This window comes from Henckelia pumila, chromosome 3 (assembly GCF_033568475.1).
Source record: "Henckelia pumila isolate YLH828 chromosome 3, ASM3356847v2, whole genome shotgun sequence".
In the NCBI taxonomy this organism is placed as follows: Eukaryota; Viridiplantae; Streptophyta; class Magnoliopsida; order Lamiales; family Gesneriaceae; genus Henckelia; species Henckelia pumila.
In genome coordinates this window covers 83,477,868-83,497,420 of record NC_133122.1, presented here as the reverse complement: position 1 = coordinate 83,497,420, position 19,553 = coordinate 83,477,868, and the positions used below count along the sequence as shown (strand labels likewise).

The 19,553-nt window shown below is 36.3% G+C and overlaps 1 protein-coding gene across 1 annotated transcript; it reads right to left on the bottom strand.

The window, feature by feature from the left end:
• Positions 1–15,551: 15,551 nt before the first annotated feature.
• LOC140887043 (fasciclin-like arabinogalactan protein 17) lies at positions 15,552–19,553 on the bottom strand. The gene is made up of 3 exons (XM_073294054.1): positions 18,082–19,553; positions 15,853–15,969; positions 15,552–15,765 (listed from the first exon to the last, which is right to left on the bottom strand). Exons 1-2 carry the CDS (start codon positions 19,376–19,378, stop codon positions 15,923–15,925), a joined length of 1,344 nt encoding a protein of 447 aa, XP_073150155.1. The 5' UTR covers positions 19,379–19,553; the 3' UTR covers positions 15,552–15,765; positions 15,853–15,922.

The following is a 19,553-nucleotide window of genomic DNA, read 5'->3' as shown; positions in this document are numbered from 1 at the left end:
TCAGATCAGGGCATAAGTCCGAATATCAGGTTAGGGCTGATAATGTTTTATATGTGAATAACAGAATTGTGATTCCTGATGTTTCAGATTTGAGACAGCAAATATTGACAGAAGCTCATTGCAGTAGATTCAGTGTTCATCCTGGTGGCTGAAAAATGTACAACGATTTAAAAAATCAGTATTGGTGGAAACAGATGAAGTTGGATGTAACAACATTTGAGTCTCGATGTTTGAATTGACAACGGGTAAAAGCTGAAAGAAAGAAACCAGGTGGTTATTGCATAGCTTATCTGTTCCAGAATGGAAGTGGGATCACATTTCCATGGATTTTGTTACGAAGCTGCCACGTTCATCCAGAGGTTGCGATGTCATTTGGGTGATTATTGATCGATTGAAGAAGTCAGCGTACTTTATTCCATATAAGATGACATACAGACATGATCATATGGAGAGATCTATGTGAAAGAGTGGGTGCCCGGTTAGCCAACTTGTGGCTAAGGGCTTTTATGACTCTATGTAAAACAATATTTTGTTTAATATAATTTACACTTTTATAATGGCATTGACTTTATCTTTCTTCATATTGTTATATTATGATATACTATTGTTGTTTTGATAAAGACCTTGAATATACTATAGTGTATGTAAGATGTGGTAGCACATGGGGATGGCTATCATGAAACACATCTTATAGTCACTGTATATTCTAAACTGTTCCTAGTCAATTGAGCCGTCCGCAAATAAGGATAAGGATCGCTCGAGATTGAGACTAGCATTTGCGATGCCGAGTACCACGTTTCATTGGTATGGAACATAGAGATGTTCAAAGCATGCAAATGGATATTCATATGATGAATGATCGAACTACCCTATTCGGACTTTCCAAGTGGTTATCACTTATCGAGTGGATAAAGTCCGCGGTTTTGGTTGTACACCATTAGTCCTTATTACTAGAAACATCATTGAGACTCTATATGCTAGTACTGTACTTTGACTCGTTTACCGACTCTATTGGGGTCATCAGGTGTCGGGATTGGGTATAGTTATGACACATATAGGAGTCGATGCTTTGTTGTCAAGGATTCACCACATACTTGCGAGTGTGGATATCCTATGCGATCTGAGGAGATATTAGTGTGACGAATCTCTGGCCAGAGTACATGATGTGTTTTAGGTTAATGGGTTATCCTAGTAACACATGCGATGTCACTAATAGATCTCCAAGATGTTATGCATAGTTATCGAATCTCGAACGACTCTCGATATACCAATGGTTGTTGATTCGATCGGGATATATGGATGAAGGGACCGTACTGTACGCTAACCAAAATCTACTGGTTCTTGCAGGCACTATCAGTAATATCTAGGGAATCATGGGGCGATGTTGCTAGGCGCTCTTACCATGATTCGATGGGTAAGTCGGAAATTGTTGTTCCGAGTCACAAGGAGTTGTGAGCCCACGGCTAGATGTATTCCTGAACCATTGAGGGTTACACAAGTAATGGATTACTAAAACCCCGTAGAGATAGTTAAATTTAAAGAGTTAAATTTAATGAAAGAGAAGTTGGACTTCTTAACTAAAGGGAGTGGGATTTCCTAAAATGACATAGGGATGGGCATTTTTGGAAATCACTGAATTCGGATTCAGAAAAATTATCTTGACTCTAAAAGATGCAGAAATGGTTTCTGTGCATATTGGTGAAATCAGTTTATCAATTGGAGTCACGATGAATTTTATATTAATTTCTATAACAACAGGCTTGGCTTGTTGGGCTTAAGTTATGGATTGTGGGCTTTAAGGAGTTAGAGTCATGATACAATTATAACTAGAAATTATCTATAAATATATGTGCATTGTTCGAAAATTGCATGCAATTCATTCATCAAATTTTCGAAAACACACATATTATTTTCTAAGGGTTTTTTCGAAAATCCTTGTCCCTTTTCGGAGAAAATTCAGTCTTATGATTTTTGTGAAAAATTACAATTCTGAATTAACAGATCATATCTGTTTATTCTCTACGCAAACTTCTGATTGATTTCTAGTGCAGTCAATCAGAGGGTTTTGTTTTCTATTCGTGGACCTGATTGAAGAAACGTTCGTTCATCAGTTCCGGGGATATACAACAAGAGCAGATTAAATTCTGTTGGTGTCCATAATATCGCTTCGAGATTTTAAGGTAAAATATTTTATTGTGATTATTTATTTTACTTACATAAATTTAATCGTAAAAGTTTTGATACCCAGATATGGAATCGTTCCATATTAATAAAAATAAATTTTTAAACTTCCGCTGCACCGGGTATCAATTCTAATTGATATGAACACAGTTTTCCAACAGTGATATCAGAGACAGGTTGCTCAGATCAAACGATTAAATTAATCGATTGTACAAAATTTTTAAGCCTCGGTTTTTTGAAACAAAACAAATTTTTTAAAAATCAAAATTTTGACGAGCAAAACACGGGCAGCGACGGGTTGCCCAGCCCGAGCCCCGGTCCGGGCACGGGCTGCCCGGGATTGTCCCGGGCAGCCCGAAAAATTAAAATTTTATTTTTTAAAAAAATTTTGAATTTTTGAAATTCTAGTGTTTGATCCGATCGAAAATTGTTTTTGATTAGATCACGAGGCATCGGATCGAATTGTTCGAGTCCGAAATTTTTAAAATTGATTTTTGGATAAATTTGAATTTTTGGAAAATTTATAAATTTTATCCGTTAAATTAGATTTTATAAAATTAATTATTTTGGTACAATTGATGATAAGATATGATCTTATGGATGGATAAGATAAAATATGATTTTATCTTTTAATTATGATGTCATTGCATGTTTATCCAATTATTTTAATTATTGAATTAATTATTGGATAAAAGGATGATCGATTGCCATGACCAATGTTTTAGGTGTATGTTAGGTGATTTAAATTTGTCTTATTGTTGTTGGTGTTTATTAATGGACTTGGTTTATAGCCCAATATGATTGTCATATGTAATAAAAGTGGGCCTGGTTTATGGCCCGTTCCCATCCCTAAAAATGTATCCCATATTTGTCATCGAAATTTATTGTAAATTTATTAGACTTAGTGGGAGACAAAGATTTGAAGAAATGGTGGGCCCAGCAGACAATGAAGACCGAAGAAATGTAAATTGGAAGCACAATGTAATAGGATTGCATTGCATACTTACATATCACCTAGGATTGGACTTAGACTCGTGATTGGCAACCACGGGTCGATTAGTTAATGGGATCGATCATCCTTAAATAATATATGATATTATTGATGTATGCATGTTTAGACTAAATTGTATGAATCCCGCAAGCATACATAAATTATATGATGAGACAAATTTTCAAAATTAAAAATCTCTCATTTTAAATATGATTTAAAATTGATATCAAGATTAATAAAAGGGAATTTAAATATTGTTTAAATATTCCTACCTTCCATCAACGATCAATGTATGAGATGCTACCCGCGGATACGGTCCGGCTCATATTATTGGGGGGGCCCGTTCGTCGGAAAGCTGTACATTGGATCGACACATGTTGTAAGTTGGGTGGAACTCCCATAGGATTGGCTCATATTATTGGGGGATCCACATGGCGACCATCCATCACAACTTAATATTGATGGGTTATCTTGACGTGTCACAATAAATGGCGTCATATTATTGGGCCCTTATTGGACATGAGGTAAAAACATGGGGGTTACTTTGGAAGTAATTGGGCTCTACCTTTTGAAAATTATGGTTGGCTGATATTATTCGGGATCATGATTTGTCAATTGGACTCCATGTTCTCACTAAGGAAAATAGTTTCTCGTTTTCATTAGAGGGTAGTGAAATCGTTAAAATAGTGGGAGTGTAATTCATAAAATAAAATTCGCCATATTTTATGTCTTAGTAAATTATAAACAAATCATCAATTATTGTCTGTTTCATCTCAGTATTTCATTACAATGAATTCGTAATCCACATGTTTCAATTCTCGAACAAAACAAATTTTCTGACGCAATCTATACAGGATGGTTCCATAAGTTAAGATTGTCCTGAGTTCGGAAAAAATTTTCTAAGTGTTAGAAAAGGCTTCTCGAAAACAGCCTCGGCTGATGTAACTGCCGAAAGGTTGGCCGAATTAGAGAAATGGTTGGACCTTGATCTCAAGGCCAAATGTTACATGCAAAATTCGACAAGTCTAAACAAGTTTGCCATTACTACAAGAAACCCGGTCATTGGAAACGTAACTGCAAGGAATACCTCGAGCAGTTGAAAACTGCAAAGGGTATGTTTTACATTGAAATAAATGTTTTATTTTATACTACTTCTTGGGTATTGGATACCAGATATAGATCTCATATTTACAATGAGTTGCAAATGATGACAAGAAGTAATAAGCTAAGGATGGGTGAGACCCAGCTAAAGCTCGGGAATTGTTCTAGAGTCGAAGCCAAAGCTATAGGAGACATTTATTTAGTTTTGCAGAACAATTTTAAGTTATTTTTTAGAGATGTTTTATATGTTCCGGATTTGAGCAAAAACATTATATCTATTTCTATGTTTGATAGAGATGGTTTTTCTTGCAATTTTGTAAATGGGATTTGCAATATTTACAAGAATAAATGTTTGATTGGAAATGGACAACTTGAAAACGATCTATATAGCTTAAAATTAAAAGACGTTCCAATTAATTATGTTGATAAACCGGTGACAACAATTAAAGGGAAAAACGATAGTCAAAACCCGGCAAACCTTTGGCATGCTAGGCTAGGTCATATTTTCTCAAGGAGGATGAACAATCTAGTGGGAGAGGACATGTTTGATATGTCTGATATTAACACTCTACCTACTTGTGAATCCTGCCTAAAGGGAAAAATGACTAAATCTCCTTTCAAAGGGAAACCTGAGCGTAGTCAAAATCTGTTGGATTTGATCCATACAGATGTTTGCGGTCCATTTAGGATTGGTACTAAATGTGGCAACACCTACTTCATTACCTTTACTGATGATCATTCTAGGTATGGGTATTTATATTTAATGAAATATAAGTCTGAAGCATTTGAAAGGTTCAAAGAATTCAAGGTTGAAGTAGAAAACATGCAAGGGAAAAGTATTAAAGCACTTCGATCGGATCGAGGTGGAGAATACTTAAGTACCGAATTTTTGGACTATCTAAAAGAGAATGGGATTCTCTCTCAGTGGACTCCTCCTATGACACCTCAGCTGAATGGTGTTTCGGAGCGTCGCAATCGAACTTTGTTGGACATGGTTCGATCCATGATGAGCTTCACTGAGCTTTCACCTTCGTTTTGGGGCTACGCGCTTGAAACGGCGGTATTGTTGTTGAACAACGTCCACACTAAAGCAGTAAATAAAACACCATACGAGTTATGGAATGGCAAAGCTCCTAAGTATTCGTACTTGAGGATTTGGGGATGTCCTGCTTACGTGAAGCAGACAGTGGGAGATAAATTGGATAGTCGATCCACTTTATGTTATTTTGTAGGGTATCCGAAGAATTCAATCGGATATTATTTCTATCATCCTGCTGAAACAAAAGTTTTTATTTCAAGGAATGTCACCTTCTTGGAGAAGGAGTTCTTATTGGATAAGAAAGGCAAGATGATGGAACTCGAAGAAATTCAAGAAGAACCCGAGATACAAAATAGTGATCCTACACCTCAAGAATCATCACAAGACACGCGTATTGCTAGAAGATCCGAGAGGACTTCTAGATCTCCTATTAGATATGGTCTTCTTCTTGAAGGGGATCAAGGTGAACCCGACATTGGATGTGATCCAAGAAACTTCAAGGAAACAATTTCTGATGAGGATTCAAATTTATGGCTTGAAGCAATGCAATCAGAAATAGACTCGATGCATTCTAACCAAGTTTGGTCTTTAGTAGATCCTCCCGATGGAATTGTTCCAATTGGATGCAAATGGATCTACAAGAGAAAGCTTGGGCCTGATGAAAAGGTATTGACCTACAAGGCACGATTGGTGGCAAAAGGTTATACTCAAAGACAAGGAGTTGACTATGATGAAACCTTTTCACCAGTCGCAATGTTCAAGTCCATAAGAATCCTTATTACCATAGCAGCATGGTATGACTATGAGATATGGCAAATGGATGTAAAGACTGTATTTCTTAATGGAAACATTAAGGAAGAGATCTATATGACACAGCCTGAGGGATACACATCCATGGGAAGCAAGCATAAGGTATGCAAGCTTCAGAGATCAATCTATGGTCTCAAACAAGCATCAAGAAGTTGGAACCAGAAATTTGATGAAACAATAAAGGATTTTGGTTTCATCAAGAACCCGGAGGAACCATGCTTGTACAAGAAAGTAGTTAAGAATGCGGTAACATTCTTAGTACTTTATGTTGATGACATCCTAATCATGGGGAATGATGTAGGGATGTTGCAGTCAACAAAGATATGGTTATCAGGTAGATTCTCGATGAAGGATTTAGGTGAGGCATCCTATATTCTAGAAATTCAGATCTATAGAGATAGATCTAAAAAAATGATAGGACTCACTCAATCAACCTACATCGACACCATATTGAAAAGGTTTTCTATGGATGAGTCCAAGAGAGGACATCTACCTATGTGTCATGGAGTTTCTCTATCCAAGTCTATGTGTCCCAAGACTGACGAAGAGATAGAGAAGATGACACACGTGCCATATGCGTCAGCCATAGGTAGTATCATGTATGGGATGATATCTACCAGACCGGATGTGGCCTATGCTCTGAGCGTCACGAGCAGATACCAAGCCAATCCCGGTCAAATGCATTGGAAAGCCGTGAAGGATATTCTTAAGTACTTGCGAAGGACTAAGAATTTGTTCATGGTTTATGGAGGGAGAGAATTGAAGTTGGAAGGCTATACCGACTCTAGCTTCCAATGTGACATGGATGACTCGAAATCAACCTCTGGATTTGTATTCGTGCTCAATGGCAGTGCTATCTCTTGGAAGAGTTCCAAGCAGGACACCACAGCGGATTCCACCACTGAGGCAGAATACATTGCAGCATCAGCTGCTGCTAAAGAGGCGGTTTGGATAAGGAAATTCATTCAAGAGTTGGGTGTAATTCTTGAAGCTGTTGGTCCAGTCCCGGTGTACTGTGACAACACGGGTGCCATTGCTCAGGCAAAGGAGCCAAGGTCTCATCAGAATTCCAAACACGTACTGAGAAAATACCACATCATCCAGGAGATCGTGGAAAGAGGAGACATCAGTGTCGAGAGAGTGGCCTCTACAGACAATATCGCTGATCCGCTTACTAAGCCCTTGCCAGGACCATTGTTTGACAAACATCGCGAAGCAATGGGATTACGTAGTATGACTAGTTGGCTTTAGGGCAAGTGGGAGATTGAAAGAGTGAGTGCCCGATTAGCCAACTTGTGGCTAAGGGCTTTTATGACTCTATGTAAAACAATCTTTTGTTTAATATAATTTACACTTTTATAATGGCATTAACTTTATTTTTCTTCATATTGTTATATTATGATATACTATTGTTGTTTTGATAAAGACCTTGAATATACTATAGTGTATGTAAGATGTGGTAGCACATGGGGATGGCTATCATGAAACACATCTTATAGTCACTGTATATTCTAAACAGTTTCTAGTCAATTGAGCCGTCCGCAAATAAGGATAAGGATCGCTCGAGATTGAGAATAGCATTTGCGATGCCGAGTACCACGTTTCATTGGTATGGAACATAGAGATGTTCAAAGCATGCAAATGGATATTCATATGATGAATGATCGAACTACCCTATTCGGATTTTCCAAGTGGTTATCACTTATCGAGTGGATAAAGTCCGCGGTTTTGGTTGTACACCATTAGTCCTTATTACTTGAAACATCATTGAGACTCTATATGCTAGTACTGTACTTTGACTCGTTTACCGACTCTATTGGGGTCATCAGGTGTCGGGATTGGGTATAGTTATGACACATATAGGAGTCGATGCTTTGTTGTCAAGGATTCACCACATACTTGCGAGTGTGGATATCCTATGCGATCTGAGGAGATATTAGTGTGACGAATCTCTGGCCAGAGTACATGATGTGTTTTAGGTTAATGGGTTATCCTAGTAACACATGCGATGTCACTAATAGATCTCCAAGATGTTATGCATAGTTATCGAATCTCGAACGACTCTCGATATACCAATGGTTGTTGATTCGATCGGGATATATGGATGAAGGGACCGTACTGTACGCTAACCAAAATCTAGTGGTTCTTGCAGGCACTATCAGTAATACCTAGGGAATCATGGGGCGATGTTGCTAGGCGCTCTTACCATGATTCGATGGGCAAGTCGTAAATTATTGTTCCGAGTCACAAGGAGTTTTGAGTCCACGGCTAGCTGTATTCCTGAACCATTGAGGGTTACACAAGTAATGGATTACTAAAACCCCGTAGAGATAGTTAAATTTAAAGAGTTAAATTTAATGAAAGAGAAGTTGGACTTCTTAACTAAAGGGAGTGGGATTTCCTAAAATGACATAGGGATGGGCATTTTTGGAAATCACTGAATTCGGATTCAGAAAAATTATCTTGACTTTAAATGATGCAGAAATGGTTTCTGTGCATATTGGTGAAATCAGTTTATCAATCGGAGTCACGATGAATTTTATATTAATTTCTATAACAACAGGCTTGGCTTGTTGGGCTTAAGTTATGGATTGTGGGCTTTAAGGAGTTAGAGTCATGATACAATTATAACTAGAAATTATCTATAAATATATGTGCAGTGTTCGAAAATTGCATTCAATTCATTCATCAAATTTTCGAAAACACACATATTATTTTCTAAGGGTTTTTTCGAAAATCCTTGTCCCTTTTCGGAGAAAATTCAGTCTTGTGATTTTTGTGAAAAATTACAATTCTGAATTAATAGATCATATCTGTTTATTCTCTACGCAAACTTCTGATTGATTTCTAGTGCAGTCAATCAGAGGGTTTTGTTTTCTATTCGTGGACCTGATTGAAGAAACGTTCGTTCATCAGTTTCGGGGATATACAACAAGAGCAGATTAAATTCTGTTGGTGTCCATAATCTCGCTTCGAGATTTTAAGGTAAAATATTTTATTGTGATTATTTATTTTACTTACATAAATTTAATCGTAAAAGTTTTGATACCCAGATATGGAATCGTTCCATATTAATAAAAATAAATTTTTAAACTTCCGCTGCACCGGGTATCAATTCTAATTGATTTGAACACAGTTTTCCAACACTATGTTAGAGAAGTGGTCAGATTGCATGGAGTGCCAAAGTATATCGTATCTGATCGAGATCCTCGATTCACATCTCACTTTTGGCACAGCCTGCAACAAGCTCTAGGTACTCGTTTTCACTTGAGTACTGCGTATCACCCTCAAAATGAAGGACAGTCAGAGCGAACTATTCAGACTCTTGAGGATATGCTTAGATCTGTGGTGTTAGATTTTAACACTACTTGGCAAGATTCATTACTACTTGTGGAGTTCTCATATAATAACAGTTATCAGACCAGTATTGAGATGGCTCCATTTGAAGCATTGTACGGTAAGAATTATAGATCTCCTCTGTATTGGGATGATATTTCAGAGGCACCTGAACTTGGACCAGATATGATTCGGGAGATGAATGAGAAAGTGAAGATTATTCTGTTGGAGAACGGCGATCAGATCAATCAGAATTGATACCCGGTGCAGCGGAAGTTTAAAAATTTTATATTGAACGATTCCATAATGGGTATCAAAACTTTACGATTAAATTGTGCGTGTAAAAATTAAATCACAATTAAATTTTTACCTCCAATCTCGAATCGAGATTATGGACACCAACAGATTGCTCTGCTCTTGTTGTATCTCCCAGGAACTGATGGACGAACTGTTCTTCAATCAGGTCCATGAACAGAGATTTAATCCCTCTGATAGATTGCACTAGAAAATCTATCAGAAGTTTCTACGAAGAGAATTAACGAATTTGATCTGTTAAACCAGACTGCAATTCAAAATTCACAGGCTGGATTTTTTCGACAGAGAGAGGGAGGGGGCGGCCACTTATTAAAACGCAGCTAGGGTTTTTCAAAATATTTTGTGACCTCTGTTGTGTAATTTTTGTACTGCAATAACTTATTTATAATGTAGGCCGCTAACAGCTTAGGGCCCATTAGTCATAAGTTCAAGCCCGACAAGCAAAGCCCGCATGTTCAGAAATTAATATAAAATTCATCATGACTCCGATTGATAAACCGATTTCACCAATGTGCACAGAAACCATTTCTGCACCTTTTAAAGTCAAGATAAATTTTTTTGAATCCGAATTCAGTGATTTCCAAAAATGCCCATCCCTATGTCATTTTAGGAAATCTTACTCCTCTACTCTTAAATAAGAAGTCCAACTTCTTTGTTCATTAAATTTAACTCTTTAAATTTAACTATCTCAACGGGGATTAAAAATCCATTACTCTGTGTGACCCTCAATGGTTCAGGGATACAGCTAGCCGTGGGCTCACAACTCCTTGTGACTCGAAACAACAATTTCCGACTTGCCCATCGAATCATGGTAAGAGCGCCTAGCAACATCGCCCCATGATTCCCTAGGTATCACTGATAGTGCCTTCAAGAACCAATAGATTTTGGTTAGCGTACAGTACGGTCCCTTCATCCATATATCCCGATCGAATCAACAACCATTGGTAAATCGAGAGTCGTTCGAGATTCGATAACTATGAAATACATCTTGAAGATCAAATAGTGACATCGCATGTGCTACTAAGAAACCATTTCTTAAAACACATCATGTACTCTGGCCAGATATTCGTCACACTAATATCTCCTCAGATCGCATAGGATATCCACACTCGCAAGTATGTGGTGAATCCTTGACAACAAAGCATCGACTCCTATATGTGTTGTAACTGTACCCAATCCCGACACCTGATGACCCCAATAGAGTCGGTAAACGAGTCAAAGCACAGTACTAGCATATAGAGTCTCAATGATGTTTCAAGTAGTAAGGACTAATGGTGTAAAACCAAAACCGCGGACTTTATCCACTCGATAAGTGATAACCACTTGGAAAGTCCGGATAGGGTAGTTCGATCATTCATCGTATGAATATCCATTTGCATGCTTTGAACATCTCTATGTTCCATACCAATGAAACGTGGTACTCGGCATCGCAAATGCTAGTCTCAATCTCGAGCGATCCTTATCCTTATTCACGGACGGCTCAATCGACTAGGAACGATTTAGAATATACAGTGACTATAAGATGTGTTTCATGATAGACATCCCCATGTACTACCACATCTTACATACACTATAGTATATTCAAGGTCTTTATCAAAACAACAATAGTATATCACAATATAACAATATGAAGAAAGATAAAGTCATTGCCATTAATAAAAGTGTAAATTATATTAAACAAAAGATTGTTTATACAAAGAGTCATCAAAGCCCTTAGCCACAAGTTGGCTCACCGGGCACCCACTCTTTCATATTCAGCAGAGAATGAAAATAGCTCAGCATAGACAAGCCAAATATGGGAATGTAAAACGTAGACCGTTATGTTTTGAGCAGGGAGACAAAGTATTCTTGAAGATTTCTCCATTCAGGGGTACCATCCGATTTGGAAAAAGAGGGAAATTGACTCCTAGCTTTATCGGTACGTATGAGATTCTGGAGAAGATAGGTGATCTTGCATATCGACTTACATTGCCTCCTTCTTTATCTGGTATTCACGATGTAATCCATGTTTCTATGTTTCGGAAGTATCAGCCTGATATCTCATATTCTTCAACCTGATGAAGCAGAACTTGACGAAACTCTGAGTTATTTTGAACATCCTATTCAGATACTTGATCGCAAAGAAAAACAACTCAGAAACAAGACGATACAGTTAGTTAAAGTTCAGTGGAATCGACATGGAGATGAAGAAGCTACATGAGATACTGGAGAAGATATGAAATAGAGATTTCCTGTGTTATTTCATTGATGTGAGTCTTATTCAGTATTTTTATTATTTCATTATCTTATGTGTATACAGATTTCATGCGATTTCGAGGGCAAAATCATATAGAAATGTAAGGCTCGAGATTATTTGATTTAATCCGAGATTATTTAATTTTAATCCGAGGATATTTAATTTGATAATTTTTAAATTTTAGATTTAAATTCTAATATTCTTAAATTATTTAGGATTGAAGTTGAATTAAAAAGAGGGCCGAGGATTGTTTTGCAATCTAGGAAGAATTGAGGGGCTAAAATGAAAAAAATGGATTTTAGTGGAGGAAACTTTTTTCTTATATGGATATGAACGTGTATATGTGTATGTTTATCAGATTTTAGACAAATGAAATCGAGAAACCAGATTTCCAACTTCATTCTTAATCTTCAATTCATCATAACTCAAGATCCGCTCAACCGAATTCAGTTCCGAGCATAGTTCTGAGATCCTCGCCTCGAGAGCTTCGATTTGATGTAATTATTTATGAGATTCAATAGGTTTCGAAATTTATGTATGTGCAGAGATTTTGATCATGGATATGTGTTCTAGAGGTTCTATGTATTATGTTATCGAAGTCGGATCGAGGAACGGATATCGTTTGAATTGATTATGATTTTGAGCTCATGTTCGAACCTATGCCTACTGAATAATGATGGTTTATGATGATATATTGCTGATATATTATGTTTAGAAGCTGGTTATGATTGTTAGACTCAATAGAGTTGAGTTTCTGTTATCGGTTTCAGTCGTTACGCCGCCGATTTATGATTTGAAGCTGTTTTGATGTTTTGTGATTGAGCTGAATATTTTATGAATTGATAGATGATATTCCTTGATTATGAACACTATATTTCAGATTCTTAATGAAGCTTGACGACTCGAGAATTTTAGATTTCGAACCGGGAAAGAAAGAGCAAGGTTTGCAACTAGTTTTTCCTTGAGGATTGATTTATGGTTGAGAAGATTTTTATATGCTTTTGCTATGTTGTTTATTCAGATTGGAAACATCTCCAAACTCAAGACTAAAGGTATAAGATGACATCAATCGTAAGGGCTTTGAAACTCGAGAACTATGATTCTTAAGTTATCCCGCAAAAACTACATACGTGTTAAAATATATGTTTTTTGTTTAGAACTTGAATTGTGAATCCATCTCAGATAAATGGATCTTTGAATTATATTGCTTACCTTTCATGTTGAGTCGGTTACGATCTACAAAGCTCGGATATATCCAGATCAATATCGGTTAGGAATCTTGATTCCAAGATCGAAAACAAATAAATGAATCTTGAGACCGAGATTGGATACGAAATCTCGAGGATCGATTTGCTTTACTAAATATGCGTTTTATTTACGTTATAGCTTGAATTAAGTTGCTATCATTAACGCATGTTTATGTTGATTATACTGAGAATTATATTTTCACCGGAGTTATCCGACTATTGTCATGTTTTGCATGTGTGCATGACAACAGAAGGGGCAAGAGCTAGTCAGAGACGACGAGGGTAGCTCGAGAGAGAATCTTAGCAAGTGGTGATTCGGGTTGTAGCAGAAGATATGAACTTAGATCTTTATCATGTTTGTTAAGAAGTCAAAAACTTGTTGTAGCTTGAAGAATACATGTGAAACTTTTGTTTAGTTTAGCTTTTCCATGTATTGCACATCTAGTTTGATGTAAGATTTGCATGTTGATATGGTAAAGATCTTGATATATATGTTTGTGCATGTTTTAGATTTAAAATAATATGTTTTAGAAAGGATTTTATAGATCAGAGTTAAGCTGCAAAACAGGGCATTTTTTTGCACAGGGCAGCGCTCTAACTGCATTTTATTGCAACTCGAGCGCAGCCCCAACCATCCCAACCCGATAGTTGGGTCCTATGCGGCGCACGAGCGCACCCCTTTCCAAAAAAAAAAAATAAAAAATTTCTTTGATCTTTATCCTTACTTGATTAATTAATGATGCTTATTCATTAATTGACCCATAAGAATCGAGATTAGCAATCCAAAATCCCCACATATTTCATTTAGCAGTCACAAAATTAATAATGAAGAACGACAAGTCACCCGTCGTCTTTATCCGACGACAAGGCATCTTGTACCACACACAAAATTAAATGGACATTTTCATATGTATTTTCTCATTTAATTTAAGATGAACATTCATCAAATTAAATATGATAATACCTATATATTATTACACACAAATTTCAAAAAATAATAATAATAATAATAATAACCACATCGATAATCAATTTTATCAGATGAATTTTTTACCCAACCCAACTCATTTAAAATATATTTTTCATATCAAAAATATTACTTTTTGCTACAAATTATGATCAAATTGATATATCTCGTGGATACAACTCTTTAACCCATATCACCAGAAACCTACTAAAATTATTAATAAAACCTACTGTTAAGATCGCAAATTTCTAGCTAGAGGGGGTCAATAAACACTTTTAAAAATATTTTTGATCTGATTACAATTAAGCTGAGTTACCAGGTCGATTGTCTTTTTTGTTTAAAGAGTTATTTGTGCAAGAACTGAACTGATCAGTGCAGAATTTTCTTTCAACTAAAACTGAGCTGATTACTTAGTAAAAATTAAATGCAGTAATAAAGAATAACACAAATATTTGTTTATGGAATTCGAAGGCTTAAACTTATATGTCTGTTTCCAAAAGGATATCTACTAGAAAATTTTGTTTTCTACAACCCCTTAAACAAACTCAATCCAACCGAAGTGATTCTCTCGATTAGAACTCCCAAAACTCATTTTAAAAGACTATTTTCTAAAAAATAGTACTTTTTTATAGAATTACAACAACAATTTTTTTTTCTCAAAAGTTTGTCGAACTTTAGAGAGTAGTATAGTTGCTCACTAGTTTTATCTGATATCCCAGTGAAAGTGTGCTGACAATGTGAATTTTTGAGTTGGATTCTTTCAAATAGCTTTTCAACTTGTACGATGTCTTTGTAGAAAGTTTTTTTATATTCTCCAAAATTTTTGAGTTTCAAGTATTTATAAGCAATTAAGCATGCATCCAACTTCCATAAATATATTTGGTGCAAATTTATCTTAGAATAACTGACATTGAAACAGAGCATGTCAATGTCTTTGTCGTCTTTCAAAAAATAGTTAAGTGGTGCGAGAACTACTTTGACCTTAGCAAAATACAAAAACCAATGACACTTTTAATGTTGTCTTTAGCTAGAACATCTTGAACTAATCGGATCCAGACGTAAATTTTTTTATTGTCTTGCTTTAGCCTTTTGTAAGAATTATATGGTCCGGATATATTTTAGGATGCTTGTTTTGGTCAGATCAGTTCAATTCTCTTGGATCAATTTCTTTTTTTCGGATTAATTTACTTAGCATATCAATTTCCATATTGCTTTCTATATAGGTACTTTTTTATCTTAAAATATCAGTCCAATTTGTCTTTGTCCAAATTATTTTTGTCATCATCAAAACTTATCATTTTACTTTATTTAGCTATCAATGATTAAACCAAGGAAAACATATATTAGGATCAGAGGGGGTGAAAACAGCACCCAAAAAACAAGTCCACAAAAAGAACTTGTTCATCATATAATAAATTTTATCCACATTTTTTTAATTACAATTTTAGTGGCAAAGTAACAAAAGGAAAAAAATAAAATAATATTAATAATAATAAAAACTTTGCCGTGATCAACGTTCGATGCAAGCACCTCCACCAAAAACTGCAAATTTCAAATAAAAATTCTTTTCAATATACATTCTCGCGAAGAACATTAGAAAGAAAAATAATTTTTGTAACAAGTACTCACCACATTTCTGCACTATAGCATATCCTTCCATCTTTTTTTTTTAAATCCATTTTCCCAGAAGCGAATAATTTTAAGAACAGCCACCAAGCATCGCACAGGCCATTTCCAATAATTTCCCTGCAAAATATTATAAAAATAAATTTTAGATTCTAGAAAAATTACACCAGAGAAAATTCACCAAATCCAATGGTTTCTTCACGCGAAAATAGCGGAAACATCACTTAAATTCGAAAAATTAGAAGAGATGAAATAATAATAATAATACTACAATAAGTGAATTTATAGAAAATGTTTAACTATAAACAAAACCTAGATTTTCAAGTTGAATATCCAGAAATAAAAAAAAAACATTATTTAAGAGCGTAAAACTAATAAAATAATATAATCACTATAAGCTTCATTTGGACAAGTACTTATAAAGCACTTTTATAAAATTATTTTTTTACAAATTTTTTTAAAATATTTTAAAAGTTGATTGAAGAATTAATATAAGTTTGAATAATTATGTTATCAAAACATTTTCATAGCTTTTCTATTGCAATCTTCAATTCTAAAAATATCAAAAGTCAGCACTCAATTGTTTTTTAAAACTATATTTCGAGAAACTTTTTTAAATATATTTGTCAAGAACATTTTACAAAAATCTTGTCCAAAAACATAATTTAAGTTTTTTCATTTATAAAACACAAAACTTATAAAATATACACTTCCAAACGAAACCTTTAACAGCAAAAAAAATTCTCTTCGGTGGGTCGTCTCATTGGCACCCACTGAGAATAACGGAAATATGGGTACTTCATTAAGTACATTAACATAATAATGAAAATTTATATCAATGTCGGGATCTATAAACTCAACCAGGGCCAATATATATATATAGAATAATAAATAGAACAGCTAATAAAAAATAAGATATCTCCTCAAGTCAATCAATTGCCAGGCTGGTGAGCATAGAATCAACAAGCAGAGGCTTCCCTCTCAAATATATATACTTGTAAACTAATCTAAAAGCTATCGAAATATTTGAACATAAGCTCAAACTCAACAATAATCAGCCAAAGATGTTCGTAGTTAGGTTCAATTCGTTCTTTCTTTTTTTTTTTTTTTTAAATTAGGTTCAATTCGTAATTCGTTCTATTATCAAAGAAAAAAACCCAATACTATATGTTAACCAAATTCTATGACTTTTGCTTGGTGTTCCCTACACCACGGGATCAAGGGCTTCACCGACAAAACAAAAAGCTTTATATTAGATTTTAAACTCTTTGTCTTAAGTGTCATGATCTCATAAATGCTCAACACAAGAAAAAAGAAAAAAAAAACAAGAAGTAAAATTTTAGAGGTGTAAAATAAAATTAAACTTGAATACAACATCTTGCCTAATGAGGTCCTTAATCCACCTAATCTCTCCCAAATATATTGAAATCACACTTACATTATTAAAGAGCTCTCACCACAATCAACCCATGTAGTCCCATTGAATAAACAATTTCAATAAGTTGGTAGAGTAATGAGTTTTAACTTACGGTATGCCAAATCATACGGCAATCAAGATTATTTAATCAACTTCTACTAATACCAAAGCCTTGCAAGCTCCAAGATTCTTCTACGCCACCAAGTCTTCTCCCATTGTTTTTCAAAATTTGCTCCCAATAATCCCTTGTCTAATAATGGTACTATTTTGCAATTACTCAAAAAGTCAAATCCATGAACGAGGCTAAATTTTTGTGTGATGGTGAGAGATTTGAACCTAACACATAATTACACATTTCCCCTACACGGGAAAGATTATACCATCAAGACAAGAGACTTTTGCGATTTGAGCTAAAACTTTTTTGTTTAAGGGCAATATCTCATCTTCTAGAACCAGAAAAATGTAGGTGATTTTTCAAGTCAAGCATGTAATTAAATTTGGTTCATTAATTTATCCATTTAATTACGTCTCTGGCTACAACTGTTTGACTCGGAGGAATACAAAATAAAGCTTGTGGTGACAACCTAAGTACAGTTCACAAGTTGAGCTAAAAACCAAGAAGTGGCAGCTGTAGCGCCTAAGCCTACCATTTCTCTTTGACTTGTACCCATCCCCAGTAAACTAATTTAGTACCATTATTAAAACCCATCGGAATTCCACCGACACAACTTATTCCGGCCAAAATCTTGTCAAATCTCACGTAAATTGACGGATGAAATTTATGTAATAAAGGATGAATAATGCTGTTTAATTACCTCTTCTTGGTTTTGAAACAATCTTAGCAAGTGGGGAAGATTTAACAGGAGGTTTGATTTCCTCCGGCGGAAACAGAACACCGTCGATTCCCTGAACAGAAATCCTTCCATCTGTGAATAAATCGGGGTCGAAAAGATACGCGGATCCTTCTCCTTGTCCGAATTTCACGGACCCATCAGCCTCCTCCGCCGACACCTTGTGCGGAAGTCTCAAGGTGTCGTACTTCACCTTCCCGAATCTCCGCACAGCATTGTACATGCTTTCCTCCGTCTGGTATTCCGGGATCAGATGATAATACATGATTTGCTCCGGTGCTCCAGGTTCACTCAACTGATCTGCGGTCAATTTCGCCATGGCTTCATCATTCGGAGCAAGAACCGTGAGAACGTATCCTTCCGAAACCAATCTCCCCATCTCCGAAGCCAACGAGGTGAGATTCACCAAGATATCAGCCATCTCGTTGTATCCGCCGTAGAGGAGGAGGGTCTGGATGAAGTCCTTGACTTGACCCTCGCCGTCGAAGTGGTGGTGGGGTCCACCCGGGCCGGGAGCCGGCGCCGGGGCCAGGGATGGGCCGGGGGCCATGGCGTCGAAAATGGGCAAGACCGGAGGCGCACCAACGACGGGCACAGGTTTCTTCAGCCTGTTTGTTCTTGGGTCAACTTCCGGCGCGCCTTCCGGCAAGACGGCGGCGGTCTCCCTCAAGCTCCGCCGGGCGTTGAAATCTTGCTGGACGGATTTGGGAACTAACAATCTCTCGATGCCGTGGATGACTCCGTCGGGGCGAACGATGTCATCTGATCGAACAACCTTGGCCATTCCAACGATTTTGTCACCATCTCTCTCGGTTAACAGAATCTTCTCGTGGCAGAGACTTGTATGATGAACGAGCTCCTTCTTCCCGGCCACGACAGGCCAGTGACGGGTCTGAATCCTCGCGGGAATCATATGAAACAGAAGAAGATTTTGCAGGGACTTGAGATTTCCAGGCTCCAGCAAGAACCGCTTAAACTCAGGATCCAAATCCCGTTCCAGGGCCTCATTTCTTGGAGCAAAAATGGTGATGTTATGCCTTGACACAGCTTCTTCAAGAGTCTGCAGCAACAGGGCTTTCTCCACAAGCTCCGAGAGCTCAGTGTAGTGAGAATCCAAAAGGGCCACAAGAACCGAATTGGAATTTATCTGAGAAGTCGAGTTTGCCGAAGAATTATCAGGTAATGCAGAAGATTTAACGGCCAGAAAACTTAAGAATGTGAGTAAAAGAAGATTTGGGCGGCCATAGATCACAGAATCCATGGCTGGAGAAGATTATTTTCTTGCAGAAGAATAATTTTTTTTAGATTATTTTTGTCCCTCTCTCTCTCTCTTGGAAGACTGAAGAGTGTGTTGTGTTGTGCAAGGAAATGAGTTTACTTAGCTTAGGAGAGTGGGAAGTATGGTTTGTATTGTTTGGTGGAACATTATGCTTGCG